At 43.0% G+C, this 24,960-nt stretch overlaps 1 protein-coding gene across 1 annotated transcript in view; it reads left to right on the forward strand.

Moving 5' to 3' along the window:
* The window catches only part of enpp2l (ectonucleotide pyrophosphatase/phosphodiesterase 2-like), a gene marked incomplete at both ends in the record, with an annotated part of 57,421 nt that extends 34,029 nt beyond the window's left edge, over positions 1-23,392 (forward strand). Inside the window, 8 exons of the mRNA XM_079522018.1 lie at positions 1,150-1,322; positions 1,916-1,976; positions 2,126-2,265; positions 3,159-3,300; positions 3,960-4,037; positions 5,945-6,077; positions 8,898-9,051; positions 23,219-23,392. Coding sequence (XP_079378144.1) covers positions 1,150-1,322; positions 1,916-1,976; positions 2,126-2,265; positions 3,159-3,300; positions 3,960-4,037; positions 5,945-6,077; positions 8,898-9,051; positions 23,219-23,392 — 1,055 coding nt within the window. The remainder of the gene's footprint in view (positions 1-1,149; positions 1,323-1,915; positions 1,977-2,125; positions 2,266-3,158; positions 3,301-3,959; positions 4,038-5,944; positions 6,078-8,897; positions 9,052-23,218) is intronic.
* Positions 23,393-24,960: the final 1,568 nt, after the last annotated feature.

Genomic DNA, 24,960 nt, shown 5'->3' on the forward strand with positions numbered 1-24,960 from the left:
TCTATGTTTGATATAATCACAATTTAACAATTCTCTTTTATTCAACAATAGTGGAAATAGAAGCTCTACAAGCTAATAAGTATATATGGATTACGTGGTTAAGTAATAATAATAATACCCGCACTTCTGTTTTGTGTTAAATCCATGTGACAGAGGGGTCAAAGTTGAACGAAAGTTGTGCTATATGGTAGAAATAGGTCAACAATACAAATGACGCTAGTTTTGTGGATTAATTTATTTCTTTTTTTTAAATGTTTTTTTGTGTCTTTCGCCTTTATTTTATATTTTTTATGGGGGGACAGACAGTAGGCTGACAGGAAATGGGGAGAGAGATGGGGGGAAGACATGCAGTAAAGGCCGTCGGGATCGGGAGTCGAACCCGTGGCACACTGCCAGACTAAGTTGCCAGCCAAAGTGCCTGGACCACTGAGCCATGGCCCTGGCCGGATTAATTTTTTTCTAATGAGGCTCCCAGTGCCCCCCACCAAATGACCGGAACTACTTAATATTCACCAAAACCAGAGCAGAACTCCCACATACTTTTGCAACCACTATATTAATGGCAAGTATTTCCTACAACTTTAAGTAAAAAAATCTGAATTAACTCTTTAAAGCTTGTCGATTGGCTATTTTCAGCAAAAGATTTCCCCACAATAACAGGAAACAGATAATACACAAGTAGAGAGTCCTGAGGGACTCCGCTGACTCATATACTGTAGTGTTTAAGTGTCGGTATAAGCCCTGGTAGACAGATCCAGTGTGACAGTGTTTCACCCATGTGAGGCAGGCCCCTGACTCTGGTCGCCACCCCCTCAGAAGCTACACCTCCTGTGTTTCTCCTGTGTAAATGAATAGAATCAAAATGTCCTTGTGTACCCTGTCTGTCAGAGCTTAGAAGAGGAGAATATGCAGTTTACCGGGTGCACGGCTCATGAGCATTCACAGTAATAAAGAAATAGCCAGCACACGGATGCGTTTCGGCGTCAAACCTTCATCAGTGTGTATCATACACAGTACACACTGATGAAGGCTTGCCGGCCGCCGAAACGCGCCCGTGTTGGTTTGTCTGATTGTCCGTGCTGCATGATGAATTAAAAGTACCAGAAGGAGTGCTGGCTTTTTCTTTATTTCTTTATTACTGTCTGTCAGATCTGTTAGGCCTAAAACCAGCCCCTAACAACGGGACGTATGGCAGTCTCAACGACATGTTGAGGGAGCCACCGCACCAGCCCACCATGCCGGAGGAGGTCACGGCGCCGTCACCTGCGTCTGGTGCCGAGGCCACCGCCACCGCCGACCTGGGCTGTAGCTGTGACCATGAAGTCAGTGGAGTGGAGGATGTTGAAAAAGACATGCAATGATGCAATGCACGCCACGCACACATGCATACATACGTATGCGTTAGTAGTGTTTGTACCAAAGTGTTCATAGTTAACGTTATGTGTATTTTTATCAGTTAAAGCTGTGGTCTGTAAGATTATATGTCTTTCGGGGTTTGGTATTCCTGTGTCTGTGTTTTGCTAAGATGCCCGCTTTGACTGGGGAGATATTGCACTTTGAGCTTCAGGCAATGCTACTAGTCAAGCAGTACAGTAGGTGTCCTACCCGACACCAGGGTCTACATTCCCCCTGAGTAAAGCAGGGGGACCGCCTCACACTACTACAGATGTGTCTAGTTGTATTGTAATAACATACTCGACCACACAAATTGGTCAAAACAGATTGCGGCTTTAGGTGCGTTACATTACATGCAAAGTAGAGTTCACAAAACACAATTTAGTCAGATTCATTCTGCATATTTTGTCTCTCAAGATAATCTTCAGTTTGAATGTGTCTTTGGAAGGTGAATCACAACATGCGATGTCTGATATTACCTGCGATCTAACTGGCAACAATGTGTGTTTCATTGTTGTAGAATAAGGTGGAGGAGATCATTGAGGTGTTCAGCCCTGCCCCAGATGGAGTCTATGCTTTCAGTAGGTTTGGAGCTTTCATGGATAATATTATGCACAATAAAAACATTGTATAAGGCCCACTGTATGGTCAAGGAATGTGTCTTTCAAGTCCTGCCATTAAGATAAAACATCAGACAGTTTCAGTCTTAATAACCTGTTTTCTCTCCCAGACATCACCCACCTGCCGTTTGGTCGACCAGCAGTGCTGTATGAGACCCAGTACAGCCTGCTACACCATGTGGACTTTATTAGTGGATATAGCAAAGAACTGGCCATGCCTCTCTGGACAGCATTCACACTATCTAAACAGGTAAATACACGCACGCGCAGACATACGTTTTTGCTGTTCAAGAAAATAAACTCCTCATATACACAAAAAACCTAATACATACACAAACACATGCACAATTATTGCACATGTGTGCAATAATCTGTGTCTAATTTGACATCTCCTGACATAGGCCATTAGGTCACATTTAGGGACAATTTCATAACAGAAATGTGGCCTAGGTGAGGCGCGTGAGCATGTGTTTTGCAATAGGCCAGGCCATGCTTTACACAGCTTTACCAGATGGTTGTGCGTGCAGGAACATGCTCACAAACATCCAAACACAAACAACACAGGGTCAGTAACACCAATAAATGTACTTACCTCGCCCTGCAGGCTGTTTATCAAACGCTAACATAAACAGATTGCGTAACACTTTCCAGTTTTATAAGGCACAGCTGCACATATAATTGTGCACAGAGGACACACACAGTCACACACATATACATGCACACACATCACAAATGCATACGGTATGCATATTCTTGACATTGGTCGTGTGTACTTGTGGTACAGCCTCTAACCCACACACATTGTACTATATACCACCCTATACTGTACACAATATGCATCCTGTAGTGTATTGGTATACACACATATGGGTGACGATATTGTTTTTCGTTATATGTGTTGTGTTTTATATGCTGTGATTGGGGATGCACACGTTGCACACGCGTACACGCACGCACGCACGCACGCACGCACGCACGCACGCACGCACGCACGCACGCACGCACGCACGCACGCACGCACGCACGCACGCACACACACACACACACACACACACACACACACACACACACACACACACACACACACACACACACACACACACACACTCTTACACTTTACTGGTCTCTCTGTCCTTGCCTCAGGTGGATTTGACTCCTCTGCCGGAGGTGTCAGTGAGCAGTGAGTGCATCAGAGCGGACCCCCGCGTGTCTCCAGAGCACAGCCAGACATGTACAGCCTACAGCCTGCACCACACACTGACACATGGCTTCTTCTATCCACCAGGTGGGTTGCTGTTGTTGTTCACATCTGTGAAGTTTGGGCTATAGAGCGCCGAAGTCCTGGCGTCACTCGCTCATTCCCTGGTTTATGGAAGTGTATGGAGAATAACATGGGGTCATCTTAAAATCGTCTCATATAAGAATTGTGTTCCAAAAAATAAACAAACTGTCTCGGCGAAATTGTCGGAGAGGTGGCTCTGTATCGTTTACGACATTCAGTCAGTCATATTTCATGTGGTCTGTTTCTAGTGAAAATGTAACTAATTCAGCAGCAGTTACAATCGTGTTTTCTCTCAGCAGCAGTAACAATAGTGTTTTCTCTCAGTCAGTTGATTCTTCATATCCATATGAGTGAAACGGTCGGGATGATGTTTTTTTTTTCTTCAAACACAGTTCTTATGAGGCGATCTAAAATCCACCTATGGGGATTACATTGCAAATAAAAAAGTACTCTACCAATATTGACGTCAGACTTCGGTGCTGTATGGTTTCACCTAAATGCCTACACAATTCTAAGCCTAATCATAGGTCTCTACATACTGTATGCATATGTCTACACATAAAACTAAAAACATTATAAAATAAGAAACAGAATTGTTGCACTGACTACTATGATTTTCTTCTTTTCTTTGTGTGAAAATGTGTGACTCTTTCCATGAACAGAGCTGGCCACCTCACCCGAGTCCAAATATGATGCATCCCTCATCACCAACACCGTCCCCATGTACCCTGCCTTCAAAAGTAAGTGGCACTCTTCCTTGCTTGTCTTCTTTGCAGTGAAGGATAGCTGCTATTTCCGTCCTACACATTAAATGTAGGACGGAAATTAAATTCCCATTGACAATGAATGGAGAATTTACGTCATGATGATGTACGATGATAAGAGCGCCCCTCTCTTCACAGGGGTGTGATTTTTGTTATTGTAAGTGGTAGAGCTATAAGTAAATGCATTACTAATGAAGGGTTGCAAGGGACAAGAACACATTCACAAAATCTCCTTGCCCTCCATCCCTCCTAGTCCAGCCCCAGTTAGTGAGGACAGGATTTTGGGGAGTTTATTAATCTTGATCCCAATTAACCAGTCGGTTATTATCTTTTACAAAGGAGCAAAACCCATTAATTGCTCATTCCCTCTCCCAACTTTTTAATCTGTCCTTCCCGTCAGCAGAGGTGTCCCTGGAAGACGGCCTCAGTACAACCAATGTTTAACACCTTTTGTGCTAAGGACGTGTATGCACGTCTTTTCTAATAAAACCGCGGGGTGCCTATGGCGTGTATTCTTTTTTGCCATGCCTTCAGTGATCCTAGAAATGTTTTGCGCATGTGCACTGCTGTTCACTTCCTTGTTTACGGCCCGACTAAAGTGGCTCATAACTCTAAATCTTCAGCACTCTCCATGGTTTTGATCAAAACGGTAATGTTCTGTCTTCATTTCTGACTTAACCTAGCATCTTGTTCTATAAACGCTTCTAAAGAGACTTTAGATGTGACAGCGCAAGGTAGTAACGGAAGATTATGCCTCCCGGTTTTGGGGGGTAATGGAAGGCGGGGCTTTTCAGAGTAAAATCTGCCCAATTGAAAATTCTTCCACATTCAAGGTGCTCATTCAAGGGAGCTTGACATTGTAAATCGATTTTGAATCGTTTATATGTGCTGGCATTTCTTTCTTTCTTTCTTTCTTTCTTTCTTTCTTTCTTTCTTTCTTTCTTTCTTTCTTTCCTTCCTTCCCTGTACCCACAGAAGGTATTTTGCCTCTTTCTTTTTCCAGGCTCATGATTTTGTTCTAAACTAACTAGCTTGGACAAAATAAAGGATGATGATGATGGTGACATTGAACTGTACAGTAAACCAAAGTTTCTGGGACGAAAGTGGTACTACAAAGTGAGAACCTAGATAGACGTAGTGGTCCGGAAGAGAGAAAGGGAGAGAAGAGGAAGGCAGTCTGATGAGGTCAGGTCTAAGAGAAAGGACAGCCTGACACCCATTGTCTCTGGAGAGAGAAGCAGCTTATCTGCTCTCTCTCTCTCTCTCTCTCTCTCTCTCTCTCTCTCAAACACACACACACACACAATCTCTCTCTTTCTGCTCTCTAAACACACATGATCACGTGCACACAGAGGATTTGTTCTTTATTTATATGGATGTGGAAAACAATGTAAAAATGTGTGTGTGTGTGTGTGTGTGTGTGTGTGTGTGTGTGTGTGTGTGTGTGTGTGTGTGTGTGTGTGTGTGTGTGTGTGTGTGTGTGTGTGTGTGTGTGTGTGTGTGTGTGTGTGCGCACGCCACATAAGCATTGGGGTTATTGTACTGACAAGCTACGTGTTGATTAGGTTTCATCCCTCTCTCCCCCTCCCTCCCTCTCTCTTCCTTCCCCCCCTCTCTCTCTCTCGCTGATCAAGCTCTGGTCTGATGTCACACACAGCAGAATCAGTTGTCTAACAATGCCGATATGAGCTGACGTCCTCTCCCCCAGACCTTTTTGAAGTGCTCGGCTCTTTTCTCCTTTTTCAGTCACGGTTCCCGTTGGTCCTAGAAGCACCTTCAGTTTTTAACGTTTAATCTCTATTGACCACCTGGCTGGTTTCTGTGTTTTTCTCTGACAATACATTAGGTATATTTAACTATATCTTGCCTCAATTTATGTGCAGGAATTTGGGCCTACCTCCAGTCGACGCTTTTGAGACATTACGCTGAGGAGAATAACGGTGCCAACGTACTGGTTGGACCCGTGTTTGATAACAACCATGACGGCCTCAGAGACACTACAGAGCAGATACAAAGGTACAACTCCCCCGCTCGCAGAATATTCACAAAAACAGCCGGGATGACGCTCCACATGTCCCAGACTCTTCTCCATTCTGGCTCCAAAACTATGGAATGAACTTCTCATTGCAATCAGAACTGCAGACTCATAAATTTTAGCCTGTAGCACTTGCCGTAGCACCTGCCCTAGGCTCGACGACCTTACAGGCGTATGCAATGGCTAAATGTATGTAATTTACTGTAGATTGCATTTTATGTAGACATAGCACTCAAGTCTAGTTTATACTCATAGTTTAATTGTACAGATATTCTACTGTTAGACGGATGTTAGGTTCTTAATTTACTTATGACTATATTTTATGTATTTGATGTATTACCATGTTGTTGTTCTTGCTCTGTATTAAGAGCGTGCCTAACTTACTGCATAGAGCAGCATGTGCTATTTTTGAATAGCCAACATAGAAAATATGAATAAAGGGGTTCAAATGATTGTGATGTGTTAACATTTTGCTGGGGACCCCTGGCTGGAACCCCCTGGGGGTCCCCGGACCACACTTTGAGAACCACTGGCCTTAGCAGTGGTAGGCAAAGGTGACCTGTGAGCCAGAACTGTCCCCGCCAGCATTCATATCTGGTTTCTATTTGTTGACTGAAATTCAATATGTTTAGTCATAGTCATCATAGCTTAGTTTTTAATGCATCGCATCACGACGCATTAAATAGCTAATATATATAGTGCTGCTGTAGTGGTTCGTGCGTTTTGTAATAATAATCTAAAAACGTAACTAGTAACTAAGGTTTTCAAATAAATGTAGTGGAGTAAAAGTACAATATTTGTATTAGAAGTAACAGTATTGGAAATAGGGAATACTCAAGTGTTACATTCCCTTAGGTCTAGGGGTCATTAAAGGATGCAACAAGGCTGGAAAGTGAACTGTTGTTTATTCACAGTGCTTCAATAAGGTTATATACACATAGAAGATACGCAATAAATTACAAAAGGTATAAATATATATATATATATATATATATATATATATAATCTTCTATCTAAACAACCATGACGTACTACTAACGATAGTTGAATGGGTTTCCAACCAAATCAAATATCTGGGGCTGAGCACTCTGCTCGAGCCGTATCGAGCAGAGTAACTTAAAGATAATGTTATTTAAATTATATAATGACCAAAAATGGCTGTATGGGGCAACCCAGAGAAACAAACAAATCAAACTATACCTATTCCCTAACCTAAATGCAAAGGAACCCTCTACTTAAACCTAGCCAACAAAAGGAGAAGGGTTACAAATGATCAAACTCTCTACTCTACCTTATGCCTATCAAAAGAATGACGTTTACAAAAAGCAAGCTCCCATACTCCTTTAACTTATACCTTTGCAGTTAAACCATTACATAAGTATAGTTGCTTGTAACATCAACACTGCGACAGAGGCATACTATTCAGACACGTAGGGCGCTCCAAACATTCAGAGTCCCTAGTGTAGGCTTTTTATACAATATAGCTTCACAGCTCCCTGGACAGCATGTTCTCAGTATGACAGACTGAGCCACAATGCCAATGAGCTCCAGTCACAGCTGCGCTTAAATAGGCTTCCACAGGCCGGCCCTCCGCTTGATGATAGGCTCAGGGTGACGAGGTGGGCAGGTGGAAGGTGGATGGCTCTCCACCTCCGAGCACCGCAGCAGCAACCAGACCTGTGACTGAGAACTTCAATCAGCACTCTATACAACAACAGCATGTGACTGCCAAATAACCGTATTACCATAATCACTGTAGTATATAATATATAATCACTGTATAATATATAATATATATAGTCACCGATTATGTAACATCAAGTAAAGTACAAATACCTCAAAATTGTACTTAAGTACAGTACTTAAGCAAATGTACTTAGTTACTTTCCACCACTACACGCGTTGTCTTCTTGTATCCAGGAGACTCGCCTCCCGTCCCCACCCACTACTACATGTTGTCTTCTTGTATCCTCTGTAGTTTCTCAGGATTGAAGAATGGGTACATTTCAAGTCAAGTCAATACAAAAAAGTCAATACAAAAACTGTTACTGTGGACACACCATGATTAAAGAACCACTTCACCACTTTTCAACCTATCTTCATATAATTGGTCCTCACTAATGTTCATGATAAAATAGTACTTTTATTCCCTACTTGGTCTGTGGGCAGTTCGGAAACCCAACCACCGGTGACATCATCGTTAGACAGATTTATTTTTATATATTTAGATTTTTATTATCGTGAGGAGTCGGACGGTGGCTTCCATTTTCACATTGAAACTTTTCAGGAATAGGAAGCCTGCCGTTTCTATTAGCTTGGATTCCCCATCGATGATGTCACTGGTGGACAGGTTTCTGAACTGCCCACAGCCCTCCTATGACTATGAGACACAGACTGAGTATAGAAAAATTGTGCTATTTTCTAACATTTAGAGACATACAAATAGGCTATGCACTTATATAAAAACAGGAAATCATCATATAAAGAAAGAAAGGAGACTCGTCTCCCGTCCCCACCCACTACTACATGTCTTCTTGGGTCCTCTGTAGTGTCTCAGGAGACTCACCTCCCGTCCCCACCCACTACTACATGTCTTCTTGTGTCCTCTGTAGTGTCTCAGGAGACTCGCCTCCCGTCCCCACCCACTACTACATGTCTTCTTGTGTCCTCTGTAGTGTCTCAGGAGACTCTCCTCCCGTCCCCACCCACTACTACATGTCTTCTTGTGTCCTCTGTAGTGTCTCAGGAGACTCGCCTCCCGTCCCCACCCACTACTACATGTCTTCTTGTGTCCTCTGTAGTGTCTCAGGAGACTCGCCTCCCGTCCCCACCCACTACTACACGGTGGTGAGCAGCTGCCAGGAGCTGAACCAGACAGTGGAGGAGTGTGACGGTCCCCTCAACGTCTTCTCCTTCCTCATCCCCCATCGAGAGACCAACCACGAGAGCTGCAATGTGAGTGCTCGGCCACCGGGTGGCAGTATACGGCTATAAGTGTTGAGTGGCTGTGCTTGTAATAGCAGTGGTGGAAAAATAGGACTCAATTACTGCAATGTAGAAACGCTCTTTTACAGGTAAAAGTCTGGTAAATTGACTTGAGTAAAAGTACAAAGGTAATGGCACCAAAATATACTTACAGTACCAAAAGTGAAGTACTCATTATGGCTCACAACGTGTCGCAACACATTGTGAGCTTGCAGAATGGCCATTTTCAAATTGAATTGAAATTGGTCTGAAGTGGTTAATGTTGTTTTTTATCAAAATCTATAAAGTAACTAGTAAATAAAGTGCAAAATGTCATGCTGATCAGAACTGTTCCAGAGAAAATATCCACACGGACGGACAGACAGACAGACAGGAGTGAAAACATAGTATCAGGCCTTCAGCCGTCCGGCCTACCGGAGCCATTTAAAAGTGAAATAGACTTAGGAGAGGAAGTATGCATATTATGAAAGGGAGATGGTGATGATTCAGCAGTTGAAGGTCATGTGAGTGAGTCATTTGAAAATTTTTGACCTGTCATGGTCAGTCACTGACTGCGAGTGAATGAATCAGCTCGTGGATCAATGACAAAGCGAATCAGATAAATGCTGATTATGTTATGGATGAGAGCTCGGTGTGAGTCAAGACCTACTTATGATGTGTCGTCCTCAAAGGCAGTGGTTTCTACACTGGGGGTCTACATTGTTTTCTCACTCAGTCATCAGTAAACAAACTAGCATACAGTATAAGTGTATGCAGCCGCAGGGCCGGTCCTGAGCAATTTTTATTTTTTACTCTGTCCCAAAAATTGAGGAGACACTGTGGAGGCACTGGGGGGACAGTGGGGACACTGTGGAGGCACTGGGGGTCCATTGGGGAGGCACTGTGGGGACACTGGGGAGGCTCTGTGGAGGCACTGGCGGGACACTGGCACTGGGGAGACACTGGGGAGGCACTGGGGAGGCACTGGGGGGGCACTGGGGAGGCACTGGGGGGGCACTGGGGGGACACGGTGCAGACAGAGTTGGGACAGAGTAAAAAAAAATGTTTTTTTATTTATTTTTTGGCGCCCCTCCCCCATGGCGCTCGAAGCCGTTGCTTCGTCGGCCTGTAGGAAGAACCGGGCCTATGCAGGGCATCTGCACATTTCTAAAGTTACAATTTAAGGACCTTAAAGACCTGTTTAATACCAAATTGTCAAATATTATGTAAGAAAGAGGAAAACATTGTCAACATTGAATTGGCCTCAGGTCTAAATGGATTAACCCATTTAGACCTGAGGCCGCTGCTCCTTCGCCTGGAAAGGAGTCAGCTGAGGTGGTTCGGGCATCTGGTTAGGATGCTTCTCGGGCGCCTCCCTAGGGAGGTCCTCGACGCACGTCCCACTGGGAGGAGACCCCGGAGCAGACCAAGGCGCAGTTGGAGGAAACACATCGACTCACTGGCCTTGGAACTTCTCGGAATCCCCCAGGAGGAAGTCACTAATGTTGCTCTGGAGAGGGAAGTCTGGAGCACTCTGGTGGAGCTGTTGCCCCCGCGACCCGACTACGGATAAGCGGTTGAAGATGGATGGATGGATGGACCTGAGGCCGATTCTAAAATCGCCTTCTAAAACCCTAACCTAAGGTTTCTGAAAACCTTCAAATTCGTATTCAAAATTTTAAATAAATATTAATAATTAAATTGCTACACGTATAGCAATATGAGACACATCGTATAGGTTGCTCCAGGTTTAAATGGGTTAAACAACCAATGATCACAATGTGATTTATTTTCTTACAGACAGATTTTGAACAGTAAATGTACAGTTCTGGAGGGCAGGTGTATAGTGTAACTGTTAACTGTAGAGGCTCAGGGTAAGGTTAGGTTACCATCAGTTCATGTTAGGACAGGCATGTGCATAATCAACTTTACAACTTGGAAAGACCCCAACAGATGGATTGGATGAGATGAGATGGGATTTCCACCTCTGTAAACATATCACCTTTCCTCTCTGAAACATGCGGAAAGAAAGCATTGTTTTGATCTTCCTTACCACTTTGAAGGAACACATCTTGTGGTGCTCTATTCCTTCCAGGAAACAAACCTTTTTCTTTCCAGGAAAGATTATTATTATCTCCTTCAGTGTGACTGCCTGTTAGTCTCTCTGCAACCTTACCTAATAGGAATGCACCTCCATGGAATGTCAGAAAATGTTCTGGAACGGCAAAGGTCCCGCACGAAAAAGGTCAAAAGCTTTTTTATTTTATTTTGTATCTCCAATTTACTAGATCAGGATTTGGGGTAATGGATGGATGGATGGATGGATGGATGGATGGATGGATGGATGGATGAGTCAAGCTCACGAAAAATGTCAAAACCTCTTTTTCTTTATCTCCAATTTACTTCAAACTGAGAATAATTGTCTTTCTGTTTTGAAATAATCACATTCACAGAAGATCAGTGAGCTTCAATGTATTGGGTTCAAGGTCATTGGACAAAATTCCAGTACATATTCTCTATTCCTCTAAAACAGACAAATTCAAAGTCACAGATGGACTTTCATCTGGCCTTGTGTGATTTTGAAAGGTCAAACTCAAGGTCATGGTACCTCAATGCCAAATGTGTGCGTATGTGTACATATTTTATGTTTTAAGATGGCAGAGTTTGTAGTATATTGGCTGGCACCATTTATTATTTAATAAGATAGCATTCCACTGTGCCAGACCACACCTTGTTCACACCCATCGGTGCTATATAGGGGCATGATCATTTGATATTTAGACAACTGGGGGGCAAAGTGTATAAAGGACACCTGCACTGTTCGGAAAATAGGGTTAAAACACGTGCATCGTGCGCTTCCGCTAGCGCCATGTTGCGACCGGCGGAAGTGCATTTACAGTTAATTTAACATGAGTGTACAAATTGATCTGATCGGTCACTTACTGTACGTGTCCATTTTGTTCCATTTGTTCACTTTTGGAGTTAAATTAACACTCAGGAACATATGCTTGGTTGTGGGAATGTAGCCTGGCTTGGCCAGCCTCATAGCGGGGATTCACTGAAGATTCTTCCCCGCATATGCGGGGAGGAAATATCAGTGAACCCTCGCTATGAGTCTGGCCGTGCCAGGCTAGTGGGAATGGGCTATAAGTGAGGCATGGAAACTCATCTGTCAGCAGGCTGCCAGCTAATACAAATATGACTCCCATGTCCTGCATGAACTAATGCAATGCTTCATCTATCACATGTCGTCATGCCTCTCAACCACAGTGTCCTTTCACAGCAATGAAAAGCAGCGTACCGCAAAAATGCAAACCAACTTAACAACTTTTTTTTTTTAAAAGGAAGCAGCCGTGGCGAGACACGAGACAGACTCATGAGACCAGTAAGGATAAACATATATCATTGCTGGGCAGAGGTCTGTCTCAAGACTATGACTCGGCTTCCACAAGTTTGCGTGGTTATCTCTGTAGTAGATTTTTAAGACAAATGTTATTTTAGCATACGATTGTGTGCCTTAGTATGAATCATAGATTTTCTACTGAGAAATGCTCTCAGGTGATGTACTACTCACAGTACAGATTGTGTTTTTCAGTTTTTCCCTGAGTCAATGGACTCTAATGCCTTTGTCCTAGACCTTATCTACTGCCTCCCTACTGCTTGTTGTGTCTGTTTATTTGACTCAGCCTGGTTAAACACTAAATTCTGCATTCACTTGATATACTGTACTGTAGGCACATGGTAAATGGCAAACTGGATATTATATTTTAGTGGTCACAGCAGACGCTGTTGCCGTGCAAAGTAAAAAAAGAAAATGTTTTGCCATCCTCCACAAGGGAGTCTACAACTGGCCTATATACTTGACCGGGGTCACAACAGAGCTATTTTCGTTTCACACAATGCCTTTTTATAGGTTTCACAATCAATGTGTCAAATGGCAAAGACACCAGCCAGAGTGTTGTTAAATGTCAACCCAGTACATGCAGTTCCACATTGTTGCTGTAGCATTCTATGGCAAAATATGTCACAAACATTCTATGAATTGACATAACTTTGTGTTTGTAGTGAGGACTGAGTGACCGAATAATGGGCGTAATTGGCCCAATTATTATACTTTCATCTAATGGTAGTTTTGTATTACTTGAGCAGACTCTACTTCTAGTATTTCTCTTTGATCAACTTGGGCTGGAAGATGGCTAAGAAAGAAAGGGGGACAGACAAATAGGGAGGAAGGATCTGGCAAGATGTGATTGTCTGATTGGAGGCCAGTAGTGCCTATACTACATCAATGGACACCCATTTTCTAACAGGCCTCAGCTCAGGAAACCATTATTATGACAGTACAAAATATATATCAAGATTTCCTTGGGCTAATTTCATATCCTCTCTAAGATGAAGCTGCAGACTGGAATTAATGTCACTCATTCTATCACATGGTCATTTTAGGTCACATCTGCTTTATTTCACAGTACTGAAGTCAGAATAGCAGACAAGAGAAGGGTTAGGTTCAAGGTTCAAGGTTATTAGTGTGGTTGCCTATGGGCAACCATACTATTGTTCCCCTTACCTTTTCTTTCTTTCTTTCTTTCTTTCTTTCTTTCTTTTTCTTTCTGTATAAACTTTATTTTGTCATGCTACTCCTCCCACAGTGTTTGCCGCACACACTCGAGCCATATGTCAAAACGACCGGCTTCATCGGGAATCGTGTGCTATCTCCTTGCTAAGACATCCGTTGTATAGTTTTTTTTTTTATCACTTAGATTTTTATTTGTTTTTGAACAAACATACAATAATAAAGGACATAACACAGCACAATACAAACATGAAAAACAAAAAATAAAAATACAAAAAAGTCGACAATGTATATCAAATCTTGCTCAATACATCACATATTCCTAGGCATATTCTGGTGTTCCTCATTCCCCCATACCCTCATTGCTCATGATCAGGTCATTGAATATTGTCCATTTGGACCATTTGTCCTCCATTTTTTCCTCCTGCAGTCTCAGGCGATGTGTCAGTTTCTCCATGAGCTGTATCTCCTGAATCAACTCCTCCCATTGTCCCTGTGTTGGAGGCTCCTTCTGTCCCCATTTCCTTGTGATAGCCTTCTTTCCTGCCGCCAATAAAATGTTTACCAGATACCTATCCTCTCCTCGTATCTTTCCCCCCATCAAGTTTCCTAAATACAGAACATCACACTTCATAGGCACCTCATAACCCAACACCTTTTGTATCTGATCATGTAACACTTTCCAAAAAGGCTCAATTCTGGGACATTTCCAGAACACATGTGAGTGATCCACATTTACATCTCCACAACCCCTCCAACATTGTATCTGTTGCTTCAACTGCTTGCTCACAATTTTTGGTGTTATGAAAAACCTGCAAAGATTCTTCCAAGAGAATTCCCTCCATATCCGTGAATTGGTAGATGATTGGTGCATTTTCCACATATGAGCCCAATCTTTTTCTGTAATTTCTATGTCTAGTTCTGCTTCCCATTTCTTTTTAATATATTCTGTTGAATGACTGCCACTCATCAAAGTCGTATATATTGCTGATATAATTCGAATATTTTTCCCCTTGTATATATTTTTAATAATTTGGACAATACCATTCACTTCCATGGAGGGCCTCCCCTTGACTTCCTTAGTATAATAATCCCTCAGTTGGAGATACCTGAAGAAATCATGTTTATCCAACATGTATTTAACACTCAAATCTGTGAAACTCTCCAATGCCCCATTTTTCTCCAAAACACACCAGGCTGTCATTCCTCTATTGCTCCATACTTTAAAGCCCTTATCATGTCCTGCAGGTTTAAATGAACTATCAAATGCCATCCATTTTAAAACCTTTATATCCTCTTCGAACCTATATTTTTTAACAATTTTAAACCAGATCTCTAATGTAAATAGGGTGATTGGATCAATACGGTGTTTTATTTTCTTAAACTTTTCTTTGTCTCCTATAATATTCTGTATTGGATGTTTGTCGAATTCCTTTTCCATATCTTTCCATTTTGCTATATAATTTGGTTTACACCAACATCCTACATATCGTAGCTGGGCCGCATGATAATACATTTTTAAATTGGGAAGACCCATGCCCCCTCCCTCCTTTGGGAGTTGAAGGGTCTGAAATCTGACCCTTGGCCTCTGCCCGGCCCACACAAACCTAGAGATCATTCGGTCCCATGTAATAAATTGCCCTTGGGGGACCTCTACCGGTAAGGACTGGAATAGAAAGAGCAACCTGGATAATACATTTATTTTAACTGCCTCCAACCTTGAGTTCAGGTCTAGTGGCAAAGTAGCCCATCGTTCAATATCCCTTTTTATCTCCTGATTTAATTTATCGTAGTTGGCTTTATATAATGTAGACAATTTTTTCGTTATGTTTATACCCAAATATTTAATACTTTTTTGTTCCCAATTAAAGTTGAAGGCTTCCCTTATAGATGCATTTGGAGCATAATTTAAAGCCAAAATCTGTGTTTTGGCTATGTTGATCTTGTATCCTGACAAACGACCAAATTCTTCTAATACCTTGCTTAAAACAGGAAGTGAGTCATTTGGTCTCTGGAGGAAGGCAATTACATCATCGGCAAAAAGTCCTATCTTGTGTTCACTACCGTTTACCGTCACACCTTGAATACCTTCATTGTCTCTCACTGCTTGTGCTAAGGGTTCAATAAAAAACGCAAATAACGTAGGCGAAAGACAGCATCCTTGCCTAGTTGATCGTTGTAGGTTGAATTTCCCAGACAAGCTCCCATTTATTTTAATTCTAGCCGTAGGTTGTTGGTATAATGATTTTACACATTGTAATGCTTCCTTATTGAACCCAAATCTTGTCAATACAGCATAAAGGAACTTCCAATTGACCCTATCATATGCAGCCTCTGCATCAACACTCACTAATAAAGTGCTTGTTTTAGTCCTCTGTGCTTGGTCTACAACATGTATAGTTCTCCTCACATTGTCATGAGTCTGGCGATTGATTATGAAGCCTGTCTGATCTTCTTCCAACATCTCATTTGCTATGTCTGCTAACCTCCTAGATATAATTTTGGTGTATATTTTGTAGTCCACATTCAAAATAGATATGGGTCTATAGCTCCCACATTGCTCTTTATCCCTTCCCGGCTTTGGTATTACTGAGATTATTGCTTCGGACCAAGATGGTGGTATTTTATGTTTTTTCAGGGTCCAATTAAAGGATGCTACTAGCATAGGTACCAACTCTTCTCTGTACATTTTGTACCACTCCACAGGGAACCCATCGCTTCCTGGTGATTTATTATTTTTAAAGGAACTAATTGCCTCCATAATATCGTCGGCTGTAATATTAGCTGTTATTATACGATTCTGCATTACCCCTATGTGTGGCAGGTCCAACTGATCTAAATACGTTTTCATTTCTTGTTCCTCTGCCTGTTCGGGCTGTGTATACAGCTTCTCATAGTACCGTTTAAAAACCCTCTCTATTTCCTCTGGTTCAGTTGTTAGTTCCTTTGTCTCAGGGTCTCTAATCTTGCTAATATTGGTCAATGCCTGTTGTTTACGCATACGTTTAGCCAATAATTTAGTGGCCCTTGCCCCGGCCTCATAATAATTTTGCTTAACATATTTACTTTTCCTTTCAATCTCATCTAATTGGGCATCCTTTATTTTAACTTTCAAGTCTTTCATTTTTTTATATAGTTCTTCATTTTTTGTTTTCTGGTAATCCTGTTCCAGTGCCCTTAAGTCTTCATTGTTTTTCTTATAAGCTACTAATTTAGCCTTTTTCACTAGTGCCGTCTCCACTATCAATTTACCTCTCATGACAGCTTTCATAGCATCCCATACCATAGTCGGGTCCACTTCCCCATTGTTATTTTCCACAAGGTATGTGTTCAACTCCGTCCTGATTTTCTCTTTTCTCTCTTCACTGTTCAACATACCCATATTAAGTCTCCACGCTGTCTGCCTCTTCCTATTATTTAAACCAATTTTCAGAGAAAGTGGGTTGTGATCCGATAGATCTGCCCCTCCTATCTCACATTCCCCAACTCTGTAACAATCTCCCATGTTCACAAAAGATTGGTCGATCCTAGAATGGACTTTGTGCGCAGCCGAATAGTGAGTGAAGTCCATATCTGTCGGGTGGAGTCTCCTCCATATATCTACCAGTCCCATCTCACTCAGCGATGTGTTTACAAATTTAGCTAATTGCGTCTTGCTCCTTTTCTTACTTGTTGTATCTTTTTTATCACACAAAACCACATTTGTATCACCTCCTGCAATCAAAATACCATTTGTTTCCACAGCTATAATGTCAAACATGTACTTAAAAAACTTCTTATCACTTTCTGGTGGTGCATATATATTTACTAAAGTTACCGGTTCATTATCTATTCTTCCCTTCACAATAATGTACCTCCCTTCTTTATCTTTAATCTCCTTTTCAAAATCAAAGTTGACTGTATTAGCTATTAGTATTATAACTCCTCTTCTTTTTCCGTTTTTGTATGAACTATAATATGAGTTCCTGTATCCAAATCTTTTCAGTTTCTCATGCTCAGTTTTGTTTAGATGAGTTTCTTGTAGGAAAAAAACCTGCATGTTTTCTTTTTTCAATTTTGACATGACCCTTTTTCTCTTAACTGGTGAATTCAACCCATTTACATTCAGCGACATTATCCCCAACATATTAGACATTGTTATTCCTTATAGTTCCCTTCATATTTGTTTCCTGCCTAGTCATATTATAGTATTTGCATCCGCTTGTCGACAAAAAAAACACAAACAAAAACAAAAAACAAACACATAGCTTCCAAACACGATGTAAAACATCCGTGACCCTTAAACCCTCATAACAGGGTGAGGGGATAGTCCCCATCTTGTATGGGGGCCCCTCCCTAGACAAACTAGTACTAATCTCAGCCTGTGAGTTTCCCCAGTGTCTAGCCATTCCCTACCTAATAAAGCAAACCCTTCCAGTTGGTACATTTTAAATGCAAAATAATGAAAGAAGCCCTAGTATCTAACCTATTCCCTACACAGAGTTGGTAATGTATAATCAATGAAACAAGCCCAAAAAAACGACCACTTGGGGTTTCAATCCTATTACAAAAAAAAAAGATCCAAGTGCTATATCTATGGCACCCTCTGTATACCAATAATAAATCAAAGTGTTATATCTACGGCACCCTCTGTATACTAATACTAACTTTTCTTCTTTTTTTTTTTTTTTTCTTCTTTTTTTTTTTCCTTTTATCCCTTCCTTTCTTTTTTAAAACAAAACAAAAACCTTCTTCGCTTATTCTTCCCCCCTCCCTCATTCAACCCAACTCTATGTTACCTCTTTTTACAGCAGAAATCATGTTCTATTTCCTTCTAAACATCCGTAGGTTGTCCTTAGCTCTCCACGCCGCTCCTCTCCTCTTCTCCACTTTTCTCCACTCTGGCGCCCGCTGGTGATTCTCTCCTGTACGTCGTCGTTCTCTCTCCGTCCCCGTGTCTCTCGCACCCTCCGCCTCCACCGCCGCTGGTGCGCCGAGTCCCGCTGTCGAGTCGAGGCTGGATCCTCCCTCCATGTAGCCTCTCTCCTCTATGGCCTGGGCGACGTCCTCCGCACTTCTGTACATTCTCTCACCGTCAGGCCACTGTATCCTCATCTTCGTAAACGGCGTCTGGAACCGGATTCCTCTTGCTTTCAACATTCTTTTGAACGGAATATAGTCTTTTCTTTTTTTCACAACTTCGGGTGGATAATCATGATCGAAGCCGAGCTGTTTATCTCCTACTTGTATCTTCGCCTCCCAGGCTTTTCTTAGCACCATTTCCTTTGTCTCGAACTGAAGAAAGTTTGCCACAATGGACCGCGGAGCTGCAGTTGGGTGAGTTGGCTTCTGTGACAACGCACGATGCGCCCTCTGCAGTTGGAGCTGAGTCCCCGCTGGTAACTCTAGCTCCGTGTGGAATAACTGCTCCAAATACTTAATTACAGAGGTTCCTTGTTCACTATCCTCTGGGCAATTGAATACGCGTATGTTGTTCCGTCTTGATCTGGCCTCGGCATTCAATTGTCTTTCTTGTAGTTGTTCAATATGTTCCACCATTGTCATCATGGCCTCGGTTGCTCCCGTCCTCCAGTCCTCCACCTCCGATATCCGTGTCTGCGCCTCGGCCATGTTCGTCCTCTGCTTAGTCACCTCTTCCTCTTGTTGTTGTAGCTCCCGGTCCACTATTTTACGATAGATTGTGAATTCTTCCTTCATTTCCCTCTTCAGTTCTTCTTTAAACGTTGCTAGCTCCTGTTGTATACCTTCTTTAAAAGTCTTTAGCTCTCTGGTGATATCAGCGAGTCCGGCCCGTATCACTTCGGTGTAGTTCTCCGCCATGCTGCTTTCGGCGTTTTCTTCCAGTCCACTCCCGTCGTTGTTTTCTTTAGTTTGCTTATCTGCTTTATAACTTCGAGTTATCCTACGGCTTCCTTGTTGTTCACCACTCATTTCTCGTCATACCTTTTTCGTTTTGAATCTGTTTTTACGTGGTATTTTTAACTTATTTTGACCAACCTTGGGGAGCTCGCTAATCAAGCAGCTCCTTCCTCCAACATCCTACCGGAAGTCCTCCCGTTGTATAGTTTAATTGATATTAATTAATTAGTGAATTAATTTTCCCCATTCACTTGAATGGGAAAATGCCAAAACTCACATTCAACCATTTGTTTCTCTGAGACCTTAAGGGCTGTAGTTACAACACTTGGAGGGGAGGTTCATAATAATTGCGAAAATTAATTATCTTATAATGATATCGGTCAGCCTCATGGTGGCGCTATAACAGTCCACTTTACGTTTTGCATTATAACTCTTGAACCGTAGGTCGTAAAATAATTTTTTTCCCCTGGATTCCTTGGGTCATGACGCATCTCCACATATAGACCACGCCCATTTGCGTCAGGATAGATTTTCCGCCATTTTGAATTTTCTTCAAAACACACTTTTGGATCCTCCAGCTACAGATTTTGTCCAAATCTCACAAGAATCGGTACACATGATCTCCGGACCTATCCGATTAAAACAGCAGAGTCAGAATTTCGATCGTCCGTATCGTTCGGCCGTAATCGGCTTCCGAAGTTAGTGGGAGGGGCCTATTTTACAAAAAATGCCACAATTTACGCACGGAATGTCCGATCCATCCCAAATCTGAATCACATGTCGAGGGTGGTTTAATCAACGCAGAGCCAAAAGCAATTCCATTTTCATCCATAGGGGGCGCTACAATTGCAAAAACAATTACCCGTTTGTGGCAAAAACATGATTTTGGGGGGGAAATCCCCCAAAATCATGAATCATGAATGAATTACGTATGATCACAAGGGTGACTTCACATTGTAATTGGCTGGCAAAATTACCGGGAGGGACCTATATCAGCCAGTGAGGCAACCACACTTTGCAATTTCCCAGAATTGCTTCTTTCTAGTTTTTATTAGTGTCCCCGAAGGGCAATAGGTTTTACAGCAGTTCACAAGGCTTTAAACACATATACATACATCAATCAAACCAAACTTATTCCTGCTGGTCGCTTGCGTGAGCTGCGCCCGGCCTACTTGCATCTTCAGAAGAAGAAAGAAAAGAAGAAGAGGTGGGGGGATAGGGAGGGATTAGGGCGGGGGGGGGGGGGGGTAGGGGCGAGGGGGTAAGAAGACATCACATCACATTACAATTATCATTGTATAGTGCAGGCACGGAATGAACTTGGGTCGGGGGATGGGGGGGGGGTTGGAGGTGGGGGCTTGGGCCAGGCACATAAAAAGCTCTCCTCCCACGCATACCTTCGAAAGGGATGAGCTGCGCGGGGGGAGGAAGAAAAGATAACCCAGCTGGAGCAGGGGGGAGTGGCGGGGGTGGGTAGGTAGAAGGCGGCTTGTTTGTAAGACATGTGTGCCCATGAGAAAAGTTCGGTGGAATGTTCATTTCTCATGTGTTTGTGTAAGTGTGTGTTCCCGGCATATCTTCGAAGGCCATGTCACGTTGTCTCAAAGTCCTGCGTTATCATGGCTGGTTCAGTGGAAACGAACACGGCCCAAGTCCGAAGACACAACAGGTGTCAGGGAGGAGGGAGGGTGGGGGGTTGGGGCGCGTGATTTCTCTCCGCTGTCTCCTCTCTATCCATGAAGGGAATCCGATTCAATGGCCGGGTTGTCAGGATTTTTTAGGCGAAGGAGACGCTTTAGTCATCCTCTCCTCTGTCAAGCTGCGCTCTCAGTAAGGTTCCTTGCAGTGTGGTCAAACGTTCCAAGGTGATGTCCATTTTCCGGTCTTGGGCAATGAGTCTCTCAGAAAGTCTTTCTCGGGTGGAGTCTAACATCCGATTAAGCTCTAATATTGCCACAGACTGAGTGTCCAGCTTCCGATTAAGCTCCACTAATGCAGCAGTCTGAGATCCCACCACTCTGCACAGGTCGTTCACCACGGAGGCCAGCTTTGGAGCACCTTCATCTGCTCCTGTCGGAATCTTCGAAATCTTCCGGTAGATCAGGCCTAGGCCAAGGCCCAATAGCACCCAGCCTGATACGAGTGGCAGCGGTGGCCGAACGGATAGCGGATCGGTCTTGATACCGGAAGGTCGCCAGTTCGAATCAGCGGTCCGACACGTTAAAATTACCACCGCTGAAGTGCCCTTGAACAAGGCATTGAACCACTACGATGAAATGTGTTCTATGAGCAGGGCCTGGCTGGAAACAAGTTCTTGAGCTTAGCCCAGATACCCTGGGTAAATATAGTAATCATTTCATTTCATTTCATTTCATAAATCCAATGATGTAGAGATCTTCCACGCTAAGAATGCTCATACACAAGACCCCCCATTTATAGGGTATAGTCTCTCGAGACAGACTGTTGACTCACGTCAAAGAGGGCGCTGTTTTCCCGTTGTTTTGCAGATGGTACATCTCTGAATGCATTTCATGAGTTGTAACACTGTGAAAAGTTGTGTTATGAACTGGAGTTTTGAGATTCAACAAGCGGGGCACAGTCAGAATTTGATCTAATTCAGCCATCCGGCCTTCATCACACACTGAAGGCCAGATGGTTGGAATGCTTGTGGTCTGTAATGCATAATTACAGACTGTTAAAAGTATCCATTCTGAGTGAGAGTACTATTTTCTTCATAGATGTTGACAGTTTACAAGGACAACGCACCACACGGTCAGAGTGCAGTGCTTTCCCAATGTCTGTAGAACAAACCTGCAAATACCGCTGAGCACTAGTTTTTTGCCTCTAAGGAATTTACGAAACTTGATTTGGATCGATATTACCTTTCCTCTACTGTACATTTCTGGATTTTAGCTCTCTCACTATTTACCTGTTGCTCTGTCAGTCACCACATGACATAGTTTCATCTAATCACAATAGAATGGCAAGATGGGACATGTATTTGTACTAATTTACACTATAGAAGCTGCAGTGCGTTTGTGCGTGCATGCATCGTATGTGTGTGTGTGTGTGTGTGTGTGTGTGTGTGTGTGTGTGTGTGTGTGTGTGTGTGTGTGTGTGTGTGAGAGAGAGAGAGGTGAATAAGTATGAAAGAGCGAGATAAAATACCTAACTTTTGACCCCGTTACTGATTATCTCTCTCTTTCAGTGTTATTAGCTGTAACATTTATACGCACTGTCCCCTAGTGGTGTCCACCCATTATTCTTACACTGTCCCCTGGTGGTGTCCACCCATTATTCTTACACTGTCCACTGGTGGTGTCCACCCATTATTCTTACACTGTCCCCTGGTGGTGTCCACCCATTATTCTTACACTGTCCCCTGGTGGTGTCCACCCATTATTCTTACACTGTCCCCTGGTGGTGTCCACCCATTATTCTTACACTGTCCCCTGGTGGTGTCCATCCATTATTCTTACACTGTCCCCTGGTGGTGTCCACCCATTATTCCGACCTCCCATAATTCCCAAAAAATTCCCATATCCTCCCATAGCTGCCGTTTTACCGACTATATTAAACCCGAAATCCCAGGCGCACCGGCCGGTCCCGCGTACCCCCCCTTAATGGGTTCATTTACGCTCTGACGTTGCTTACCGAAAATAACGCACCACGACACCCCAAAGTATAAATCAGGCTTTACCGCTGGTCTCTCTTTGTTTTCCGCAGAGTCCCGAGGACGAGTCCCAGTGGGTGGAGGGCAGGCTGCAGCATCACACGGCCAGGGTCCGAGACATAGAGATCCTGACGGGACTGGACCTGTACCGGGCCACCAACCTCACCTACACCGACGTCCTGTCCCTCAAAACCTACCTGCACACCTTTGAGAACGACGACTTGTAGAAGACATGGATAGATTCATATAAATATATATATATATACATTTACATGTACTCGTGGACTCATATGTTTATGTACTTGCACACAACCATCTGAAAACAACAACAGGTAATTGCACACATATACAGTACAAGGACATATACGTACAGTACATGTGTGGGCACAGCACACGCATGCCCAAATGCGCGCGCACGCACACACACTCACACTCACACTCTCACACACACACACAAACGCATGTTGAAACCCCTTTCCCGTGCTGTTTCCACAACTGTCTCTTCTCTTTCCCGGCTGATCTTCTTGTTGTATATTTTTATATATATTAAAGTAAATCATATTTATTATGTATCAGATAACAATAGCGCCAGTGTTGCAGTACTGATCCAAATAAATGCACATTTGACCGTGCTGCTGTGACAGAAAGTACGAGTGGTATAGGGCATAGTAGTGTTGGCCATTTTGTGGTGCCATAGATATAAAAAAAAAACCCATCCATTCGTCCCATAGAGATTTCAGAAAATAATAAATATAAATTATTTTAAGCCAGCATAATACAGTACTAATATTGCTATTGTCTGCAGCATCATTCTTCTACATTCCGTTATATAGCAGCTAGCTTTAATTGACTATCGGTGCTTTGACATCGTTGCCATTAATGTGAATGCAGTGTCAGTCCGTTTGAATTAGGCTTGCAGACGTTACCTTATTATATGATCAACATAAATATGTGTACACCCTCGACCACACTACTTGAAATGTAATTCAGATTTTTGCCTATGCCCCTTATTCACCATATTCAAACGGCGGCCATTTTGCGCACAAAGTGCCACCTGCGGTGGCATTTCCTCCAAGCCCCCAGTAAGGCTATCCAACGTTGAAGATGCCACTACCTACTGGCGAAATGTGGAATTGCAGCACTTAATGGAAGTGGACGGACGTTCATGACGTCACATGAAAAGCCCGGACCTCAAAATTGAGGTCCGGGGCTAGGCTAGGCTAAACTTCCGCTCACTCGAGCCATTGAGTTATAATTATACTTCCGGAAGTCTTCCGGGTGCTTCAAAACGCCACTGAGCAACTTCCACTGACATGAATAGCGGGGGGGGGGGGGGGGGGGGCTAACGCTCCAGTTCGGTCTCTATCCTTCTTGATTTCCTCCCAACCCACAAATATGACGTGAGAGCAAGATGGCCTCTGTGTGAATGTAGTCAATGCCTATGGGCTGGTACGGCTTTATTGAGAATGGGAGTGTATGGTTTTCTGCACAGGAAAAGATTCTGAGTGCCTTATGGGGTTTTAGGTCGACAACTGCAATCTCAAGTCTTCTCATGCATACAGCATATTATAGTCTGTGAATTTGAAACTGTGTGAGGCAGGAACACATCCGTACAGTACAGTAGCAGTCTCGACAGGAGAAGACAATTATCCATACCGGTACATACACTTTTTGTAGATATAGCTGTGATAGACAGCTGTGGTTACTTCAGCCAGGGCAACCTGCCATTTGTGAAGTGAGTGTAGAAAATATTCAGGCTACTTTCCATGAAATACACCAAGCAGGTTGATCCAGT

Source organism: Electrona antarctica, assembly GCF_951216825.1.
Source record: "Electrona antarctica genome assembly, chromosome: 15".
NCBI lineage: Eukaryota > Metazoa > Chordata > Actinopteri > Myctophiformes > Myctophidae > Electrona > Electrona antarctica.